The sequence below is a fragment of the Gouania willdenowi genome, chromosome 21, assembly GCF_900634775.1.
Source record: "Gouania willdenowi chromosome 21, fGouWil2.1, whole genome shotgun sequence".
Lineage (NCBI taxonomy): Eukaryota > Metazoa > Chordata > Actinopteri > Blenniiformes > Gobiesocidae > Gouania > Gouania willdenowi.
Genome location: NC_041064.1, coordinates 6,080,519 through 6,102,957, shown reverse-complemented (window position 1 = coordinate 6,102,957; position 22,439 = coordinate 6,080,519). Strand labels below are relative to the sequence as shown.

General features: G+C 36.7%; 1 protein-coding gene across 1 annotated transcript in view; it reads left to right on the top strand.

Moving 5' to 3' along the window:
- The window catches only part of thsd7ba (thrombospondin, type I, domain containing 7Ba), a 183,736-nt gene that overhangs the window by 142,477 nt on the left and 18,820 nt on the right, over nt 1–22,439 (top strand). The window contains exons 15-21 of the mRNA XM_028436484.1: nt 3,057–3,062; nt 6,685–6,818; nt 8,966–9,122; nt 13,539–13,680; nt 17,459–17,574; nt 19,219–19,336; nt 21,879–22,024. Coding sequence (XP_028292285.1) covers nt 3,057–3,062; nt 6,685–6,818; nt 8,966–9,122; nt 13,539–13,680; nt 17,459–17,574; nt 19,219–19,336; nt 21,879–22,024 — 819 coding nt within the window. The remainder of the gene's footprint in view (nt 1–3,056; nt 3,063–6,684; nt 6,819–8,965; nt 9,123–13,538; nt 13,681–17,458; nt 17,575–19,218; nt 19,337–21,878; nt 22,025–22,439) is intronic.

Here is a 22,439-nt window from a genome sequence, read left to right as displayed (position 1 = left end):
ATCCAGGTATTTCTTTAACACTCAATCTTTCAATAATTTCTAATCTGATGTCAAACGTAGTATGAGTAGTACATTAGTATGCCACTTCAAATACAGCCCAGGTTTAGGATTACTATCCATAATGTGAAAGCAGCCTCAACTTAATACAAATATTGGTGCAAATAACATGTTAATAATGTGTAATCCACTACCAACTCTTGTTTATTAGTTTTTTTTTTACATTCTCTGTTCATCGAAGACGACATAATCAATATTAGTTTGTCCTTATTTCTATGTATTTGTTTTGTGTGAGCCATAGGCTTACTGATATACTTCGGACTGTGTGCATTTGTAGTGCAAATCATTGATGCTCTCCTGAGTGTATTAGAGAGGTCATCCTCACGTGGTGGTGAAACCTACTACAGTGCTTCTCAAAGAGAGCAAATGCTTTTTTTTCTCCTTTTCAATCCACAAACCATCTGACAGTAATAGCACAGTCTGCTTGAAGTCAGTCACACGATGGAATGTTAAAAGAGATTTATAGAAGAGAACGCTTGGCTTCAAGGCTCCGTGTCCCATTTACACTCTGTTTACAATACAATGACTTCCTGTGTGAAGGGCCTGCTGGCACTTCATGTGTCCTTCACATGTCCTTTACTGTTGCTCTCAAAATAGATACAGTTTGTGTCTGTGTAGGTGTGATTCTGGCTCTTGTATTTATATATTAGCAGTAGCTAGGGTTAGTTAGCCTCTGAGTTGAATCATTTCTTTGTACCCGAGTCTTAGCGTTGGGGGTAAGCCACATCTGTTGCTACAGGTTTCATAAAACAGACAGGAGTGTGTAAATACTATTGTTGTCATTTTTTTAATTTATTTTTTACCTTGTGTGCACACACTGTTGAAGGCCAACACTATAGGTAGTGCAATGTCTTTGTGAGAGCAATGCATGTTTTACTGTTGCAATGAATAAATGTATTATATTGCATAATTGTGACCACCACTTTTGTTGTCGTTTAATGTGTTTTATGAGTTGTTCTGTGTGTTTTCTGCTGTTTTTTCTGTGTTTTTCTGTTGTTTTGTGTTAAAAGTAATTTTGTGTGTTTTTGTGTTTTAAAGGCATTTTTGTGTATTTTGTTGGTTTGCAAATTTTCTGTTATTTATATGTATTTTTGTAGTCATTTTATATGTTTTTCTGTAGTTTTTAATTTCTTTTTTATTTTGTGTGTTATAAGTCATTTTGTGTAATTTTGCATTTTTAGAGGCATTTTTGGTGTGCATTATTGTGTTTTAAAAGCATTTTTGTGTATTTTTGTTCTTCTGGATATTTTATTGTAATTTATGCATGTTTAAATAATTTTGTGTCTTAAGTTCTGACAGTGACTTGTTAAAAATATGGGTTTTATTCTGTGGAGTTGAATAGTTTTGATTTTCTATTGTGTGACACTTTAATAAATAAATGATGACAGGATTATTTGATCATTTGTGTCTCAGTTGTCATCCTGTTTAAAGATGGCCTTTTTCATACTTCTCTCAAACCATCTGTCTTCTCTTGCCAGAATCTTTACTAAATAAAAGTGTCCCCCTTTCACCTGTATTTAATCAAATAAATGATGAGCTGAGCCAGACACATCCAAACTTATTCATTTACAAATTGTAACATTTGAAAGAAAACAGAAATAGCAGCAATTATAAAAAAAATCAACTAAATCCAAGCCAAAAGGCTGTTTCAGAGTTATTTGTTGTATTTCTTATTGGTAACCTTTAAAACAATAGAACTTTTAGATCATAAAGAGCAGTACCTTTTCTATAGAAACCTGTCTATATGTTTCCCTTTGGAACACGTGTCAAACTCTTTGAAACATCTAAATCGGCCAGCAGGGGAAAGTAAAGAATGGCTGAGAAAACAGTGTAAATGACCAAATAATTTAAGTGTGGATATTTCAGTAAGGTTGCAAAGGGACATAGAATATCTGGCAATTTCCACGGTAACTTAAGCTCAGCAATTTTAAATCACTGTATCACATCCAAACATAAATATTACACTTACAAAAAACATAACAATTCAACAGATTTATTTGGAAGTAAAACTTAATTATTTAAGCGGAGTTTCATTGAATTTGTCACAAATTTAATGAAACTCTACAATATTTGCATTGGTTTTCAGTTTTCCCATCATTTTTGTTCTGAAATTGTTGAAAAAAATCCTATTTTTTCAGAAATCCTGCTCAATCCTCAAATTATTAGACAAAATGTCCCCAAGTTTAATTAATATTGTCACTGCCTGTCACCCATTGCTTGTATATTGTCAGTGCTTTATATACTCTACATACATACTTGCATTTATAGATGGAAATGCAAAGTAGCAAACATTTGCGGCCCACTTGAGGTTAAACTTGTTTGTATTTGGCCCCTCAACTGAGAAAAACTGAGTTTGACATCCCTGCTTTAGGAGATATTTGCCGTGATAACTTGATATAATTTGTAACGCTAGATCTAAGGCATAGATTTCAATGATAGTGGATGCATCTTGTGTGTGTGTTTTTTTTTTTGGTAAGAGTTTATTTTTTCACTATGTCAGTATTAGCCATGTGAGTTTACTAGTATCCTGCTATCATTTTTTCGGCAGAAACTACTACTTAGTATTTCTTGAAAAGCATTTTTTTTAAATACTATGATTCAGAATAGCTTAAAAGGTCATTTGTCATTCACATATCTAAAATTCAGTAAGCTTGTAGATGACATATTCAGCCTCAGCGAAGGATATGCTCGTTAATGTCTTTTTCCCAATTCCCATAAGACGTCCAGACTCAATAATTATTTGGTGTCGCCTTCAGCTGCAAGTCTTCAGATTCAGCTCAGCTGTTAAAACCAACTGCATCCCTTAAACCTCCCCCCACCTTTGGAATATGAACCTATCAAGCCCATAGTCCTGTTGTACTTTACACATTTTAGGAAAGACTAGGTAACTACTAAACCAAACTGTGGGCAAAATCTAAACTAATGCTCCTATCATTGTTCTTCTCTCCCCTGCCCAACTTCTGGCTTGTCATGCACTTCTAATACGGACATCCACGCAGGCTCAGGTCAGTGCATTTCATTTTGTACACATGTTCTTTCCGTAGCTACTGAAGGCTAGATGCATGCCAGGTCTGTGTTAATGGCAAGACCTTTCTGAACCCTTCAGTCTGTAGTTTAAATGGAGAAACTGCCAGATTTATGTAGGAAATACATTTTTATTCAGTAGCCTAGAGAATAGCAAACATTTCCATTTCTAGTTCCGTTAGCAAGGCCATGCCATCAACGTCACATTAAACATTAGACATAAACGGATGCACACAGACAACATATCGCAGATGTTAATGGACAATTTTAAGGGACAATAGTTTTTTTTCCTCATAGACTAATAAATTAAAGATACATTAAACACAAACAAATATAAAAGATCAAAAGTCTGTTTTGATTTCCACTGTAAACACTTAGTTTCTTGACATGTCAGAAAAGTTTTGTGCATTGCATTGTGTGATGTGGAATCCCGTAGACGGATGCATGGAAGTCATTTTACTTCATTCTTACTCTGATTTCTTGTGTTTCTTTGCCAGAAAAGGACATAATATTGGTTGGCTTTTTAATTATTTGGTCATTACAATTAAGGCCTTTTAGTATCTACTTCCTCATTTTGATTTTTTTCAATTTTGTAGTGCCTGGTCTCCCCATTTTTTTGACAAAAGACAGTAATTTATTTGACTCAATTCTTGTTCTAGTTTGTTCCCTGTATTCTCCGTGATATCACCTCACTCCGTGAGACATAAAATTTTGGCAGGATTCGGATCATTCCATGCAAGCCCCAAAATAATCATCCGCATTTGTTTTTGCTGGAACTTTCAGTGAAAACACCAGAAATGTATTGGGAAGTCAATTTGTCAGAGTTGTTGGGCGCAAATGCAAGAAATCACTGTAAGAACAAAGTAAACACTTCTATACATCCGTCTACAGGACTAATAATCACACAATGCAATGTGTGAAACTTTTCTGATATGTCAGCAAATCAACTATTTTCACCGGAGATCTTTGTTATTACCAACAACCCGAAACCGAAACAACCGAAAACAAACTTTCGAAGTTGGGTAAATTATTTAAACAAGGGATGTAAGATTCTATGCATGATGATATCTGAATTTCTAATTACAATTAATGGAATAATAATAATCTTTATATACTTATCCAACACTACGGCTGTGTTAGAAATGGCACACTCTGCACTACAAACTCAATGAATATATACTGTGCTACTGACAAAACTTCTGGTTAACTTCAAAACAAGAGCCCTAGTTACAAAAGTGTTAAAAAACTAATGGAAGACAAGAATAGATGCTTTTGTTTTGAAACACAGCCTATTTCTAACAAGTAGCCAGACATTTTCACTCTGCAATTACTGTCTACCACCTGTGACGTAAAATATTTAGATCAAGTGAACAAAAGAGGGCAATAACAGTGAAAAAACAGCTGCAGAAATGTTTCTCTCCATTAGGACATTAAGGGAAAAACAGGAGAATGATTGTATCCAAACAAACACTGGTGCTCTTATAAGTCCTTATATTGTATATAAGAGCAGATTTCACATCCCTTTATGGCCATTTAGAAATAGAGATGAATATTCCTCCAGACTTTAAATGGAGTGTGCTGTGAGTAAAAACCAGCACAGAATCTTAGTTTAAGAATAGAAACTTAATGTTGTCACATCTTTAAATTGGTGGAACTTTTACTTTTCAATAAAGTGGAATATCAAAGTAGGATTAAGCCAAAGTTTTTGTGTTTGGTTCCATATGTGAGTTAGCAGTTATGTATTATTTCCCTTCTACTTCATTGTACTCTCATTCTCACATCAACAGTCATTTTGCATCCACGGACATTAGCTGTTGCCACGCTGCATCCATTCGGTAACGATGTCATAGCTCACCACCCGGAAAGTCCACAGGGGGGTCAATAAACGGTGTCTGTATCCAGGAAAAAAAGCGACTGGAAAGTTGCTTCGCTGGCGAGGAAAAGTTCGCTGTAACCCTGGAACGGCGTTCTGTCTTCTGCGTTTAGTGGGCAAAGTGGAAGAAGAGTTGTTGCCAGTTTACCCAGCAGGGGCATCTGCGGGGACAGATGGGAGATGATGACGGTGTGTAATAGGCATCTGTGCAGCGCCGCAGGGGAGGAAATACTCTGCGCTCGTATCCCACACACACACACACACACAAACGCACTCTCTTACCAATAGACGTTACGTTTTTGTCACAACTTTTTTTTCCCCCAAATTGTCCTCGTGAGTCCAACCTTTTTACAGAGGCAGCTACATAGATTGAGAGTAAACATGTGTTTACAGGCACCGTTGTGCAGTTTTCTCCCTAGGCTCCACACACACACACACACACACACACACACACACACACACGCACGCCATGTTCCCTGGTTTACTAGACAGAAAGGAATAGTGCCAAAATCCAGCCAATTACAACAGTGGCTGAAGGGCCTTGGTCATTATTTTCAAACAACTCATGCTGCTTAAATCTCATAGGCTTTTCTTTTCTTTATTTATTTATTTTTTACAACCAGGGATATTTGTATGCCTCCAGTGTTTCCATTCTCATTTAAAACCCCAAACAAGAAAAACCACGGCGACAATAAAACACGGTTCAGACTTTGAATCTCACCAGGAGTGTTCAATGTCGTGATGTTGGAAATAAATGCATCGATACGTGAATACAAGCAAGTGGTGTATGAGGAACCAATGCTTGGAAGCAAAGGGAGGTTTTATCTTTAATTTTGTTCTTAATCTATTATTTCCCAGAGAGATCATTGTTTGTACAATATGTGTGTTAGCGTATTGTATTTGTCGCATTAAGTGCAGTGAAAGTGTTCCAGTGCTGTTTGAGGAAATAAGGAACTGCAAGAACTTGTGAGATAATTTGGGATGAAAGAAGGTGATGTCAATTATAGGGTCTTATATTGAATTTATTCTATATTCATTGATGCTTATATTACCACTGCCAAGGAGGTCATGTTTGAACTGGGGTTTATTTATTTATTTATCAGTGTGTCTGTCTATTAGCAGGATTATGTCAAAAGAACTTTTGGTAGTGTTTTTCAACCTCGCGGTTACACATAAGGCTGACATTACGTCATTCGCCGTTTTTAGCATGAATAGGGTGTCATGAAGGCTATCATTTTGTGTTATTTGCTAAATTATGACATATTTCTTTAAATTATGACACCTTTAGAGCTATGTTGGCATTTTTTGGGTTAGGTGGAGGGATCTATTGGAGTTAGGGTAATAGTTAGGTAAAGTTAGGGCAAAGGTTGGGTTTAGGGTTAGGGTTAATAACACTTAATGAGAGGCTTGATGACACCTTATTTATGCTAATGACAGGTGTCATGTCATAAAAATGAAAGTGTAATGTTAGCCTTATGTAAAAAACTTCAAGTGTTACCATTGAATCCAGATTGCGCATTTCAATGTGATTTTTCATAAAAATGGGGGTGATCATACATTTGGACATAATAAACTATTATTAATTTGGACTGACATTTCTTCCAAGCCTTTAAAATGTGAATAATCATGGTACCAGATAACTGCTAATATCTAGAAAAAAGAAGATTTCGTGCTTGGCGTAGATTTGCATTGTAAATAAAATAAAACCTTTTTTATCTGTTTGTTTCCAGGTGTACGAGGCTCTTCCCTGCTACAGCGAATGTAACAATTACGAGTGGAAAATGGAGCCCTGGTCTATTTGCACCATCAACACCGTGGACGACCTGCCCGCGTGCGGAGAAGGAGTCCAAAGCCGTAAGATCAGGTCAGTGACCTGGTTAGCTTGGCATGGCCACTCACACGCGCTCGCACACACACACACACACACAGAGCAGAGAAGCTGGCACCTCACCTTCTCCACATACTTACAACTAGAGAGGAAAAAAGCACCAAACATGCCCCCCTGCCTCCCAGTGAGTGCTGGTGGATTTTTTGTGCAGTGCCTAGTGCTACTTAAAGACGCCACAAAGGAAAGTGTCGAAGGGTTGACCTTGGTATTGGATTAAGCACCACAGGAGAGAGCAAATGCTTAGAGCAGGAAATGGTGCTATTGTGTATAAAGTAAATCAAGTGTTCAGTCGGAGTGTGAACATTGGGATGATGTTACATTAGCCTGTTTGAATTCATTAAGCACATCGCTCAACAATTAAAGCTCAGATCAGCCTGTGCACCAGTTTTCATCACTTTTAACCCTCCTATTATCCTCAAACACATTTTATCCTTGGGGTCAATTTGACCCCAGGGGTGTTTGCCTCCAGAAAGAAAAGTTCAGAAAATTGTTGACCAATTTTTTTCTGTCAAGCACTTTTTTTTTAGTTTTATTTGTTGAATACATAAATAATACAATAACCAAAATATTTGATGCAGGTGGTTTCTCTACAGAAAAACAAAACAAAAAACAAAACATTACATATATTACTTGCTGTTCATACATTACATTGGTCATATCTTTATAATTTTAATTAAATACACACAAAAAAAAAACATATTACACATTTTCAAAATTGTCATACAAGGTTAAAGATAATTTTACTATTTTGAATAGTTTTCATCCAAATCTTCTCAAATTTACAGACAACATTAATGACCACAAGAATATGAACCCTATTGTTTGTGGTGATGATATGACCTTTCCTGCAGCGCCATCATCACATCAAACTTTCACTTTTAGAGTTACTGTATCTTGAAAATCTTTCATCCATATCTTTTCTAATTTGTTGTGCGATTTATGGCTCTCAAAGAATTGATTGATGTTGGTGACCCTCCCTTTCCTCTCAAACATCATTAGTTCCTTATTTTTATCTCCTTTTTTTGTAACATATTTGGGGTTATTCACTATGAAGTCCTCTCTCTCAGACATTTTCCTCCGTATCACGTCTACTGTGAAAGAGCTGTTCTAAAACCTCACTGACAGTAAACCTTTTCCTAGAGGACATTTTCAAGAGAGAGAGCGTGTAGATTGTAATAAACACATTATTTGGATAAAGGACTCTTTTGTACAGCTAAAACCAGTTAAGGTCAAATTGACGCCAATCGGATTGATGTGTTCAGCATATTAAAAAAATATCATAATTTATGCTTAATTGATTGCAGCCATCAAATTAGGAAAAGTGATGAAATATATAAAAAAAATCAACTGTTGTTTTTCTAAAGATAAACATTGAATGGGATCAAATTGATCCCAAGGATAGTAGGAAGGTTAAAGAAACAGACTTTTCATGATTTTTAAAGTTATTCCAGTCAAGCAATCATTTAACGCTTTTTTTCAGTGAACTTTTTCTCAAAGTCTAATAGCACAGCTGACTCAACTTCTTATTCAGGACCCTTTCAATGCGTTTTGGAGGGATGACCTTCACATTAGGGAGGTGGAAAAGGTGTACTTACTTAGCAGTAATAAGCTGCACAGAGGGTGAGTCATCTTCACACAAGTGGAATGGAAAAATCAATCAGTGCTTTAAAAGTTATTCCCAGAAAATTTAATTGCGTATCATTGCAACACTAATTATTTCAATGAATTCCTGTGAAACTAAAAAAACAAAACCCTCATTTTATCTGTGAAAAATCACCAATATTAACATATTTCTGCACAAAGTGAAGTACATGGGAAATTACCCTCATGCTGACAACAAACTGGAAAGAAAATATAATTCTCATTGATATTTTGTGGTTTTCTTTTTTAATAAAAGCAATAAACTAACTTCTTCACTCCTATTTCAGTTTTGTACACTTTAGAAATCTCAACATCCATAAAGACCTACTTGTAGAAACTCTTTTTTAAAGAACCACCTTAATATTTGTCTCAACTTAGTCTGAGTCTGAAACTTATAAATGAGGCGTGACATTAAAAAAAATTGTGCCCATTTATTCAAGCCCTAGAGACTAGTTATATCTGTGTGTGTGCTTCTCTGATAGGTGTGTGAGGAGGGGAGCACCGAGCGGAGAGGACGGCGCTGTGGAAGATAGTCTGTGCGATCAGGACGAAATGCCAGCCCGAGCCCAGGTTTGCTACTTGGCCTGCCCTGACGACTGTGTCACCACACCCTGGGGAGCTTGGAGCAACTGCCCTGCGGTGAGAACCATTCATAAAAGTCCTTGGGATTACTTTTTTAGTAGAGCTATCATTATCAGCTATTACATGAAAAAGACTATAGCAACCTCCAAGCAGAATTGTTCTGGCCCACCAACTGTTTCGCTAAGGGTGCTTTAACACCGGTTTAGTCCTGGACTCGGTCCGAATGGACAGAGGACAGATGATCATTTTATCACCTTGGTTTGGCTCGGTTTGTGTTCAAAACACAACTTCTGATATGCTCCAAACACCCTCTGGTGAAGTTGCATGATCTAACTGCTTGAGGGAGTCATTACTAGAGTAGAGACTTATCTAGGCAGAAAAACAGAAACCTGAAGAAAAGGCTCTCATCTATGGGTCAAAGCTAGGGCTGGCCAATATAGACCAAAACTCCTATCTTTATATTTTTTCTCAAAATGTCAATATGAAATATGACCAGAAAGACAATTCTGGGTTAAATTTGCTGATGTAAAATGCCACATAAGCACATTTATTAAGAAACAGTTGCACAATATGTGCCACTTTTAACTTTTTCTCCTATAAGGGTCAGCACGTATGAGTGAGTTCTGTAGTATGGCTTGTTTAGTGGTAGGTCTGGGTTAGGACACACGTTGCAATCCATCGAACTGTGCTTTTCATGCTGTTCTGAAAAGCAGCGAAAGCAGCAAATCCTAAAACAAGTATTTTGATACAAAATAAGTTGTAAAAAATATATATATATATATATATATATCAAAATAGGTGATATTGTAATTTTCTATATCGCCAAAATAGAAAACTCAATATATCTTGAATCCCGATATATAGCGCTTAAGAGTGCGCAGAAACGTCTTCCTTCTTTGTTTGTTTTTTCACAACATTCAACAATAGAGCACCAACAAGTTGTCGTGCTTTTGGTGGTTTTAAAGCCCTATTTTGTGCTGTTACCTGTTCTTGTGACCACCCACAATCCTGTGCACTCTACGTCATCTCCCACACTTCCTGTTTTTAGTCCACGCCGAGCACGGTTGCATTCACTGCAAACCTAATCGCTCTAGACTTTGATTGGAAACGCCCTGACACCGGCAGAAAAAAATCGCTATAGAATCCGCCCAAACAAAACAGACTGTTTGAACCAACAAATACTACATTGTACATGTCTCCTACCAATAGGTGGCACTAGATCAGTGACAGATATAATATATATGTAATAGGCAAAAACTAAATAATACCCATGGCACAAAGTAATATCAGGGTGTATTGATTTCTTTTAGCTGATTGTTTACAGAATAAAATTATCCAACTTCAGATACAAGCTAACCAACTTTTGCTGAATTTTATCGACACTTCAACTTAACTCTGCTGAAAACTGTCTTTCAAAAGTGTTGGAAAAATCTTTAAAGATTTTATCTCAGGCTACAATAACTACTAAGCACATACGTCCTCGAAGCTACAGGCTAGTGATCAAATGTCCATGTAGCTTAGCGGTAGCTTGTCAGACATGGCAGCTCAGTGGACTGGAACATTGGAGTCAGGCAGAGCAGGATGGGAAAACAAGCTCACCAGAAGATTTAATTGCCTGAACATTTCTCAGGAGACATTTCATCCTCAGTCTTGAAAGCTTTGCAATCACCAACAACATTGGCTACATGCGGCAATGCATGACATGATGCACATATATGCATCAAAGCGGTTAACTTCAGAAATTTAAATAAAATAGTAACTTGACAACAATAATCTTTTTTTTTTTCCATTTGCTGTAGATCAGAACATTTTTACACATCTATTTAGACTTTAAAATAATCAATCATAGTGACTATTTTCATATAGATTTGACTTTTAAATTATATATTGTGTTACAATCTCTCTCTAAGACATAATGTAAAGATGTGAAGTTAATTTTGTTAATATTTTGGCCATTTACATATTTTTCCTCTAGCACAGGGGTGTCAAACTCACTTTAGTTTGGGGGCCAAATACGAAGCGGTTTTATCTCAAGTGAGCCATAGATTTTGTGTGAAAATGAGTAATTTCAACATTGTACCTTATTTTGTAGTTCTACGTATATATAAAATACAAAATATGTAAGAAACAGAGAATATCAAAGCAATAAGTGACAGATATGAGTCCCAAGAGGATCTTTAGTTAGAAGTTCCTAGATTTTGTGACCAATTTCTATTTAAATTAAGGGAAATATTTTGTAATAATTTGTGGAAGATTTTAAGATTTTGTAAGAATTTATTTCAATTTTTTAACATTAAAAATCAATGCAATCATGTGAAATAAGCACAGAGAAAACAATGAGTCCCTGCAAATATTGTTGAGTCTCATTCACACAATTATTCATGTTTCCTCTGTAATTTTTACTTTATTCTGTGGGCCGAATTAGATGCTCCAAAGAGCTGGATTTGGGCCCTCGGACCTGGAGTTTGTCACGTGCTCTAGCACTTCTGAGGAGGATTACAGCTAAATATACAGATAACGACGAGGACCAGAAAAGACTATTCAGTACATTTCTGACAATTAAATGTTGATAAAGCAAATCAGTCACAATTTTTGTCGGAGGACTTAGTGGATTTTACTTAAAGTATGTGAATATAAATTAGATGTACTGAGATCTGTGATGGCTCTGGTTGTTTTACAGTATTTAAGTGCTCGTATGTGAGAAACAGACACTAATCTGGTTACAACTGGAGGTTTAGTTGTTGGAAAGCATACAGGTGTGTGTGTGTGTGTGTGTGTGTGTGTGTGTGTGTGTGTGTGTGTGTGTGGTCATGTGATGAACCTGGTGTGAACACATTATAGGTACAATGACTGCAGCTGATTCATGAGATGCGCTCACAGATCCCTCATTAACCGCTGACAATGATTGATGGGCTTGTGGTGGTGCATCGGGCCCCAAAGGGACCAATGGTGCTGGATGCACGGGCCTGTATCCGTCAAATCTGTCCTCGCAGTCGCACACCAAGCTGACAACTCCTCCACTGCATGATATAGACTCACAGATGTTCATTACATTGTTTGAGAAAACATTTGTTGTTTCCACTGGAGTAACAATACAACTGATGCTTGTTTCATTAGGTATTATCGCCTTTTCATTTTTCTGCTTTGTCCTCTTACATTCCAAGCCCACCAAGGACTCTACCGTAATATATACTGTGTATGTTCACATGATGCTGAATTTTAAACAAGTGTCCTAGATTCTGCTTTGCTTGGGGGGGGGGGGGGGGGGGGTTAACAATGAGATTTATCAGTGAATTAGAAAAAAGAAGTAATGATAAATCGTGAAATTCACACTTATTTTGCACATCGTCATCCAGTGCAGTCTAACACTTATCGTTACACTGTTATAGGTTTTTTTTGTCTTTTTTTACACAATGTGATGAGATACAGTAAAAAAAAAAAAAAAGAAACATGTAAAAGGATGTCATTAGAAGATAAAGGTCATATTTAGAGAGTAAAATCTGTGAAAATGTTGGATGTTATTTTAAAAGGTTATTTTGAATGGGTGACTTTTCCACAAAGTTATGACGACAACAGGTGAATACACAGATTTAATTATGTAGGATGGGTATGGAAAACGTACATCACAGTTGACAAAATGAAGACTGTCTGATCGGAGGACCACATTGTCAAGATTTCATGATCTAAACATTCTTAATGGAAACAAAATTTTCGCGTATTTGGGTTGTCTTCTAATGTATTTTTGTTGTTCTTTCGTGTGTTTTGTAGTCATTTTGTGTATTTCTGTTCTTTTGTGTTTTTGTTTTCATTTTAAATATTTTTGTTCTTTTGCGTTGTGGGAGTCATTTTGGGATTTTTTTTCGGTTTAATTTTGTAGTTTTAATGTAGTTTGTATTTTCACTAATATGTTTTTATGTATTTTTTTGGGGGGCAGAAGGAAATTAAACTAAGGGCCTCATGTGGCCTGCAGGCCACAAGTTGCCGATGTCTGATGTGGGTTGAAAAAAGAGAATTAGAGAGTATTTGTTTTAGATTTTAGAACAGCTGGGAATGTGTAGCAGGTTTAGAAAGAAATTAAAACCACCCTTCCACTGTCCAACCCTAACTCCCTCTCACCTGTTCCTTTTCCCAGGTGCAATGTTTTTTTTTCCTTCCATAGGGAGGGCTGGTGATGGTCACAATTAAGTAATAAAATAAAATATAACACACTGTATAAAGCATTCATCTTTTTGAAAAAGAAAGAAAGAAATTAACACCAAGCTTTTCCTTTTAAAATAAATGTTTCATACCAACTTTATAAATTAGATCATAAAGGATTTTTGAAGTGGTTTAAACATTTTTGTGCCAAAGTTAATGTCAGCATTAAGTTTAGAAAGACTGTAGAGAGAGACTGTTGAGAATCCTGCAACACTTATTTTTCCTTTCCAACAAAGGAAGGCTTAGAAATGACTGTGATTTCTATTGTTTCTTCAGTGTGACCAAGGAGCTTCCAGGAACAGAAGCAGGAGTGTTGTTCGCCTCCCAGGCTCCGACAGCACTGCATGTCCACAGCTGCTCCAATCAGAGCTCTGCATCCTCAACAGCACCTGCTTCACTTACGAGTACAAACTATCAGGTGGGTGAAACAAAACCCTCCCAAATTGCCTCAATAAAAGGTATTATTCACAGCACTCAGAACAAGCTGTCAGGAGCCGCGTGCTGCTGATGTGGTGAAAAATGAATTTTCAATGGTAACCAATTAGTAAAGGAAACTGAAGCTTGGATTCAGTTTCCCAGTGACGCTTACCTGAGGCAGTGATCTTTGCTGACAGCTTTGATCTCAGTGTACTGAAGTGCACAATCATTTATCACATGGACACGTGTGGTTGGTTTCCATTGGGAATGAATGCTGTGCTTTCCATTCCTGTGTTGCTGACTCATCGTATGATTCAGGTCAGCATTTTTTTTTAAAAGTTTTTCCTTAGATCACTTCCTCAAATTCAATGAAGTGTGGAGCCTTTGATAGAGTGGTCACACGCTTTTACCTTCAAAGTGTCAAAAGTATGACAGCGCTTGCGTTTTCCTATTACGTCTCATTAACATTTTTGTGCTGAAACAAAGAGAACGGGGGGGGTGGATAATGTTTTATAAAATTGTTTTCTGCTGCTTTGATTCTAACATTACTGTTAGTTTCATGTCACAGATATTAGTTCTACCTCAGGTGTGTATTATAAGTTTTCAGTGAAATGGTCCCAAACTTTTGAAACTTTAGGTTGGTTCTTCTTCTGTTGCACAATTCTTTTTCACAACGTAAATGGTGAAGTGACTCTGCACCCAGCAACATTAAACGACTCATTGACGCACATTTTGGAGTTAACATGATCAAATAAGTCACTAATAATTTTTGCATTATTGTATATGTTACACACATTGTTGTTGGCATGAATCTCTTTTCTTTTGCCCCCCTGGCAAGAATCTCAAACTGTACCATTGGATCCATCCATTAGTGTTGGGGTCAGTTATAATTGTAATTGTGTAATTGATAATTCAAATTACGGCATGATTACAATTGTAATCATAACTGCTGAAATATTTTGCCATTGTAATTGAGTTCAAAAAATGTACTTTGTAATTGTAATTGGCATTAAAGTGGTTAACCACATTACATTTCTATGGCTTTTACACATCAAATTCACTTTTATTTATATCGCGCAAATTGCAACAAAGTAAAATAAATAAAAAATAGTCCATAGTAAGAAAGAAAGAACCCAACAAGATCCACATAAACAAGCATTTAGCGACATGTAGTTAATTATTAAAATATGTTTCATATCAATACCTGAGTGAATCTTCACACTAATACAAGAGGTAAGGGTTAGAGTAGTTAGAAAAGTTAGCGGTTAGTGGGTTAAAGTTAGGATATAATAGAATTGTATTTAGGGACGATACAAAGAGTAACAATACTGTGAATACAACTAATGTTTTGTACAAAGAGTTTATAGCTATTGCTATATTCCATCTCTTGTCCGTTTTTGTGCTTTTACATAAGATATTATAATCACTGCACTAAAATATAAATGTAACGATGCTAAAACTATAGCATACAAACACGAAAGCACATACAATAATCACAACAGGCCAATAAATGTTGAAGATATATCATACACCAAAATAGATACTACAGTGGGGCAAAAAAGCATTTAGTCAGCCACCAATTGTGTAAGTACTTACACTTAAAAAGATGAGCGAGGCCTGTAATTTTCATTATAGGTATACCTCAATTATGAGAGACAAAATGAGAAAAAAAATCCAGAAAATCACATTGTAGGATTTTTAATGAAAATAAAATAAGTATTTGGTCACCTACAAACAAGCAAGATTTGTGGCTCTCACAGACCTGTAACTTCTTTAAGAGGCTACTGTGTCCCCCACTCGTTACCTGTATTAATGGCACCTGCTTGAACTTGTTATTAGTATAAAAGACACCTGTGACAACAGTCACACTCCAAACTCCACTATGGCCAAGACCAAAGAGCCGTTAAAAGACACCAGAAACAAAATTGTAGACCTGCACCAGGCTGGGAAGACTGAATCTGCAATAGGCAAGGAGCTTGGTGAGAAGAAATCAACTGTGGGAGCAATTATTAGAAAATGGAAGATATACAAGAGCACTGATAATCTCCCTCGATCTGGGGCTCCATGCAAGATCTCACACCGTGGGGTCAAAATGATCACAAGAACGGTGAGCAAAAATCCCAGAACCACATGGGGGGACCTAGTGAATGAACTGCAGAGAGCTGGGACCAAAGTAAGAAAGGCTAACATCAGTAACACACTACGCCGCCAGGGACTCAAATCCTGCAGTGCCAGACATTTCCTTCTGCTTAAGCAAGTACATGTCCGGGCCCATCTGAAGTTTTTTAGAGAGCATTTGGATGATCCAGAAGAAGATTGGGTGAATGTCATAGGGTCAAATGAAACCAAAATAGAACTTTCTGGTAAAAATTCAACTCGTCATGTTTGGAGGAGAAAGAATGCTGAGTTGCATCCAAAGAACACCATACCTACTAGCATGGGGGTGGTAACATCATGCTTTAGGGCTGTTTCTCTGCAAAGGGACCAGGACGACTGATCTGTATAAAGGAAAGAATGAATGGGGCCATGTATCATGAGATTTTGAGTGAAAACCTCCTTCCATCAGTAAGGGCATTGAAGATGAAGAGTCAGACTGAAAAAAATTACAAACAACAACAAATCATCCAAGACAGTAAAAGTAGAGGGGCAAAACAAGAAAAAAACAGAAGTATACTCTACAAAAAGATAAATAAATATAATCTGAGTTGAATAATAATTGATCAACGAAATTGACAACCCTGCCATCCATGTTATATAGACATGAAGTGCATACTGCAGAGCTTTTCATTCCGTTACTGCACAGCACTATCACACCCACCTGGGAGTTTCTTATACCAACTGTGAAGTGTGGTTAGATTGGTTTTTGGTGTTAAGTGCTTTACGGCTGGAACGAGTTGCAACTTCAAAGAATTTCTCTGCCCGAGCAGGCAACACTTTGTGATACTCCAAGCTCCCCCTTTTGTGCATTTTCCCACTCGTCATTTACATAGTTGTAATCGTGTTGACATACAATTTGTTCTTGTGTGTAGATTTTGCAGCAGTAAAAGCAGGATAACTAACAGAACATTGATACGACCCAGGGTTGGGGGTCAATTTCATTTTTAAAATTACATCGTCAATTATCCATATTCAATTACTATTACATTGATCAGCGTTTTTTTCCCCAATTACAATTAACGTTATTATTCTTATTTTCCCCTGAAATCAATTTTAAAATGCAATTAATCACAATTGCTGTGCCTTTTATAAATAATCCCATAAAACGTATCCTTCCTCTTGTGTTAGCTTTCTGTGTTAGTAACTCTTATGCTAACGGTTCAGTTTTGACCCATGTCTTAAATCTGCTGTAAAATACAAATAAAAATATTATCTATCATGAAATTTCTTTTTAATCTCTTGCTCACCTTTTTAGACTTACTTATCCATGAAAATATTGGCATTAATATTTTTGGTGTGGACGTATGAGCCTTTTGTATATATTCTTTAAATGGTAAAATCATCCTGAAGTGAAATAACAGGTAAACTTGAAATGAAATATATTTTGATCATTGTTAACAAAATATTTGATGTTGTAAGCCATAGAACTGTAACATGATTCCCCAGTTTTGCATTTAATTAAATTGTAAACTAAATTTTTTATATGATCATGCCAATTACGAAGTCAATTATCTGAACTCAATCACAATTCTATTATGATTTCAAAAGCAACATCCTTTTTTCAATTACAACTATAACTACTCCATGATTGTAATTTGTATTTTTACCGATGCTGTGTGCAGACTGGAGTACGTGCACGCTGAGTGAAAACGCCATCTGTGGCCAAGGTTTTCGGCTCCGCCTTCTGGATTGTGTTCGCAGCGATGGCAAGATTGTGCCGCAGGAGAGGTGTGAAGAGGTAAAATAAGTTTAAACTGGTAAATAATGGGCATGACAAATCGTGGACGTGGTTAAAATGGCAAAAATAAGCATGAAATAAGGTTAAAAAGTTAAAAGTGACAATAATGGGTCAATATATGCAACATTAGGTAAAGTGGTGGAAACGGTTTATAAGTGCCGAAAATGTCAGAAAAGGCATTGAAATTTGATGGAGAAGTGGCAGAAATGGGAGTAATGATGCAGAAATGCATTAAAAGGAGCAAAAATATGGCAAGAAAAAGTGATAAGAGTAAAAAATAAGCAAAAATGGGCTCAAATTGTTCAAAACATTCTTAGTTTCTTGAAGGCATCTGGTGACCCCCTCCCAGTGTCTTGCAACCCCAAGGTCGAGAACCCCTCATGTAGATAAGCTATAGCCACAGCCGCATCAATGTTTGGGATAGAGCGACTTGTGTACGGAGGTAGATTTGTGTCTCTCTTTTCTTTTCTTTTTTTTTTTTGCAATCAAAGAAAAAGTTGTTTTAAGCATTAAAAAAAAATAAAAAAAAAAAAAAAAGGGTTTAAATGTATTTTGTGGGGGTGTAATGTATGTATTTGTATTCAAACACTTTTTTTATTTAAAATGTTTTTTTTGTTGGGTTTTTTTTTCCTTTTTATTACAAATTTTATATTTAGAAAGTGCGTCGAGATTACTTTTGTTGTAATTGGCGCTTAATAAATAAAATTTAATTGAATGAAGTACATTTTATTATGGAAATTGAAGCAAATTTTTTTGGCACGTCTTCCTTAATTCATTCTCTTGGATACACTTGGGGATTTGTCCCCCTAGTGGTCATGCATGTACAGTACAGTTCATGTTTGAATCTACATTACACTGCAGTTTCATGATTAATGATCAGGTTAGTTTTTTTTGTTTTTTTTGTCTTCTAAACGTCAAGGTTTAATTTATTAAGATGTAAAATAGAAGTCCGTCATAACAATGTTTAATTTAATTCCATTCAGCACTAAATACTGCAGTCCTCTGATAGTTGTCTGCAAGGTATACTGTAGCTATTCAGTGTAAATATCTGTAAATGACTTGGTGATTAATATGAAACCAAACTCAAAGTGTATTATGCTTGGAAAAGTTCCACTAAAAAGATGCCACTGTTTCCAACACATAATGGATAGTTTGGTCCATCTGCCTCTTCTGCAGTGTTCCATATCTTATACAATATTTAAACCCTCTGTTAGCTAATTAGTTCAAATGTTCTGTTTATTCACCAAAGAACTCTGGTTGATTAGGGACAAAGATTCAGAGGGGAAAAAAAAGCTGCTAGGAATGTTTTAATGTGAGAACATTTTTCATTTTCTAAGTTCAAATCTGGTTAATCGTCTTCCTGCACAACCTGACGTCTCTTGAGTCGTGTGGCTGTGCTCAATGAATTTTAATGGGGAATTCTGCTGTTTATCAGAAATGTAATTTGGTATCGTACAGTTCGTCAAAAAAAAAAAGACGTATCAAACCCATGAGTATTGGTATCAGAGGGAGCGTTTTCTTTGTCCCGATGTGAACCGCGGCCCCATTTTAAAGCACAAATGATCATGGCGCTGCTTCTTTTCTTTTGTCAGAGGAAATAATTAGCCTGGCCCTCCTCTCAGCTCGCCTCTTGTTTTCCAACAGCACGGCTTAATCAACAAGTGGAGGCTGTCGGAGAGCTGTGCGGTCCAATGTCCTGTCAGCTGCATCCTATCCGATTGGTCGCCGTGGGCGGATTGTTCGGACACCTGTGGGAGCCGAGGTAAACATAACGAGCAGAATGTAGTGGACGTAAACTGACAGCAACAGACGACCACATGCTGGGCGCCTCATTATTTTGTCTGCTTCGTCTTAATCCTCTGAGCTCTTCAAATGTGGATGAATACATTTAAATGCATTAAAATATTTACAAGGAATTGTAATCCTCATCCTTATTATGAAGCTAACATTGTGCTGAGTTTTTACACCTAATGCACCTATTATTACTCACACTTTATTATGATGCATGAAGCCTGTTTTTTTTTTTTTTTTTTTTAATTAGCTATATGAGCTTCTTGCTTCGTGAGGTTACAGTTTAAAAAATGTGGTTTCACGCAGCTCACCCTAACGAACCGAATGAATGATGAATGATTTAGTGAGCCTAAATAAAACACACACTACCTCTTCATCATTGGAAATGAACCGTTAGGGATCGTCCCTCTTGGTCTGTTTAGCATCGCTGTGAGAAAATCATATTCTGTGTCCTCAGGTTAACCTGAATGCACTCATCGATTCTTCCTCGCCTGCAAAAGTTATAACTTATTTAGTTAATTAGAGCAGTGGTTCTCAACCTTTCCAAAATAAAGGTGCCAGAGAATCTGAAGGTGGTTGAACACAGACATGAACATTGAAGAACAGTCATGTGGAGACAGGGCCATCTATAAGGAAGAATAAAGGGGAGAGATTTTTGGGGTCCATCCATAAAGTCAGCAAAATGATGGTCCATTGTTCTATGAATCTCTGATAACCACTTTCATGTATTTATTTATCTGTATAATATCCACCAGGAAGTTTATTAACATTATTTGCACCATATTATATAATCATCTTAAAAATGTAAATCCTTGTTTTAAGTGGAAATCAAATGGGTTAAACGTGACCAAAAATGATTCATTTATTTTTAAAAAAAACACAGAAATTGATTAAAAGATGTAAATTGTGGATAATGGTATTTAAAAATGTAGGGGAAAAAAGTTAAAACTGGCAAATGTGGGCATTACAAATCGTGAATGTGGTTAAATTGGCAAACATAAGCATGGAATACAGTGAAAAGTAGTTAAAAGTGACAATAATGGGTCAACATATGCAACATTAGGTTGGAAAAGTGGTGGTAAAAAAAGTGGTAAAATGGAATTTTAAAACCACAGAAAGTTGCAAGTTAGAGTGGTCGAAAATGGACAGAAAAGGTGGTAAAAAGGGTTCAAAGTGTCAATGTTGGCTTTAAAGTGGCAGAAATGTGGGGTTGGGGTGATGTAAATTAAACAGTAGGAACAATTGGTTCAAACTGGCAAATATTGGGCATGACAAATTGTGAATGTGATTAAATTGGCCAAAAAAATTAAGCATGAAATATTGTGAAAGAGTGACAATATTGAGTCAACATATGCAACATTAAGTGGGAAAAGTGGTGGAAAGGGTTTATAAGTGCTGGAAATTACCTGTAAGTGGAAAAAATGTGCAGAAAAGTGTCAAAAATGGGAGTAATGTAGCAAAAATGCATTAAAAAAGGTGCAAAAATATGGTAAGAAGAAGTGACAGAAGTTGCAGAAAAATAGTAAAAATAAGCTCAAATTGTTCTAAAAATATTCTTCGTTTCTTAAAGGCATCTGGCGGAAAATGGTGGAAAGGGTTTATAAGTGTAGAAATTGTCTTTAAAGTGGTAAAAATGTGCAGGAAAGGCCTTCAAATTTCATGGAGAAGGGGCAGAAATGGGAGTAATGTACCTGAAATACAATAAAAGGAGGCAAACGCAGTGTTTTCTTCCCTAGTTAGCGCCGTCACAGTGTGCACACGCCCATCGCTAAGCCGTCAAACCAGTGATATCTCACTTACACTGGCTTTCATCTGGGGGTTTGGATTAGAAAACTCACTCTTCTAAGTGACAAACTTGTGCCGTGACTTTCTCAGTTCATTCTTACCCATTGTGAGAAGCGTCAGTCACCAAGACGCTCCGATCTTGTTTTGTTGTAACTTCCAAGGGAGCATTGAAGTTTCCTCGAGGAAGGATTTTTTAGCAGACATCAAAGTCCTTAGTGTCCTTTTTGTCTGCCTGGGGCTCATCGAGCTCTGCGCCTCCCCTGATGTGACGCTAAAAACACACACAGTCACAACCAGCTGCTGCCAGCTGTTGGATGCTCGATGGAGTCCCGACGGTGCAAAACTTGGAGGTTGCTTATTTTATCTAATACATGTTTTGTCACATTATTAATGGCTCACTTGTTTTGTTGGAGAAATAGTCTGATCTGAACATAAAGTAGCACAGTGACACGGACGTATCACCCCCACGTTTCACAATTGCAATGTTATTTTCACACGATAAACAAGAAGAATTCAACTTTTACAGGTTAACTGTTATTTGTACACATTTATTATACTTTTATTCCTCCCACCCTCTCAGATATATGGTTTTATCAGTGGTTTGACGCATTATCAGTATCACGTTAGGTTTTCCTCCTTACAATCTCTCACATGTATCTGACAGCTAATGTAATGTACGCCTGTGGTGATGATGATGATGCTGATAAGATCACACTGTTGGTTTGTAGGTCACTCTGTGCGCACCCGGAGGATCCGACAGGAGGCTCACGATGAAGGTTTTCCATGTTCGAACCAACTCACTCAGACCAAACCCTGTCCCATTAGGCCGTGCTATATGTGGCTGCTGAGCGACTGGTCGCCATGTGCCATAGAGGTATGACCTATTTTGTTAGTATTACGCGCTTCACTAAAAAGATGCCACTAAAGACTTAGATGTAGGTTAGTGTGTACTCAGAAAATACCAAGTTCACATCCCGTGTATTTCTTAAAAACGACTTGGGGGATAAAAGACACATTAAACTCAAAGAAAAATTATTAAACATGGGACGTGATGTTAAACTGTCCTTTGTGCCAAAAGATGGTAGTCACATGAGGTTTACCAATTGAGAGTTGCGTGGGAGGTGTGTCTCAGATATGGGAAGGATGTAGTGTTCCTTTGAATCAGGGGGTGTTTCTGCCTTTTAAACTTTTAGACACCCTCATCAAAGGTGGACAGCTACAGGGTGATCAATCTGAGATTTTGTTTTCCACTCTCTCCTATCTGCAGCTTTAGGCCACCTTACACTAGG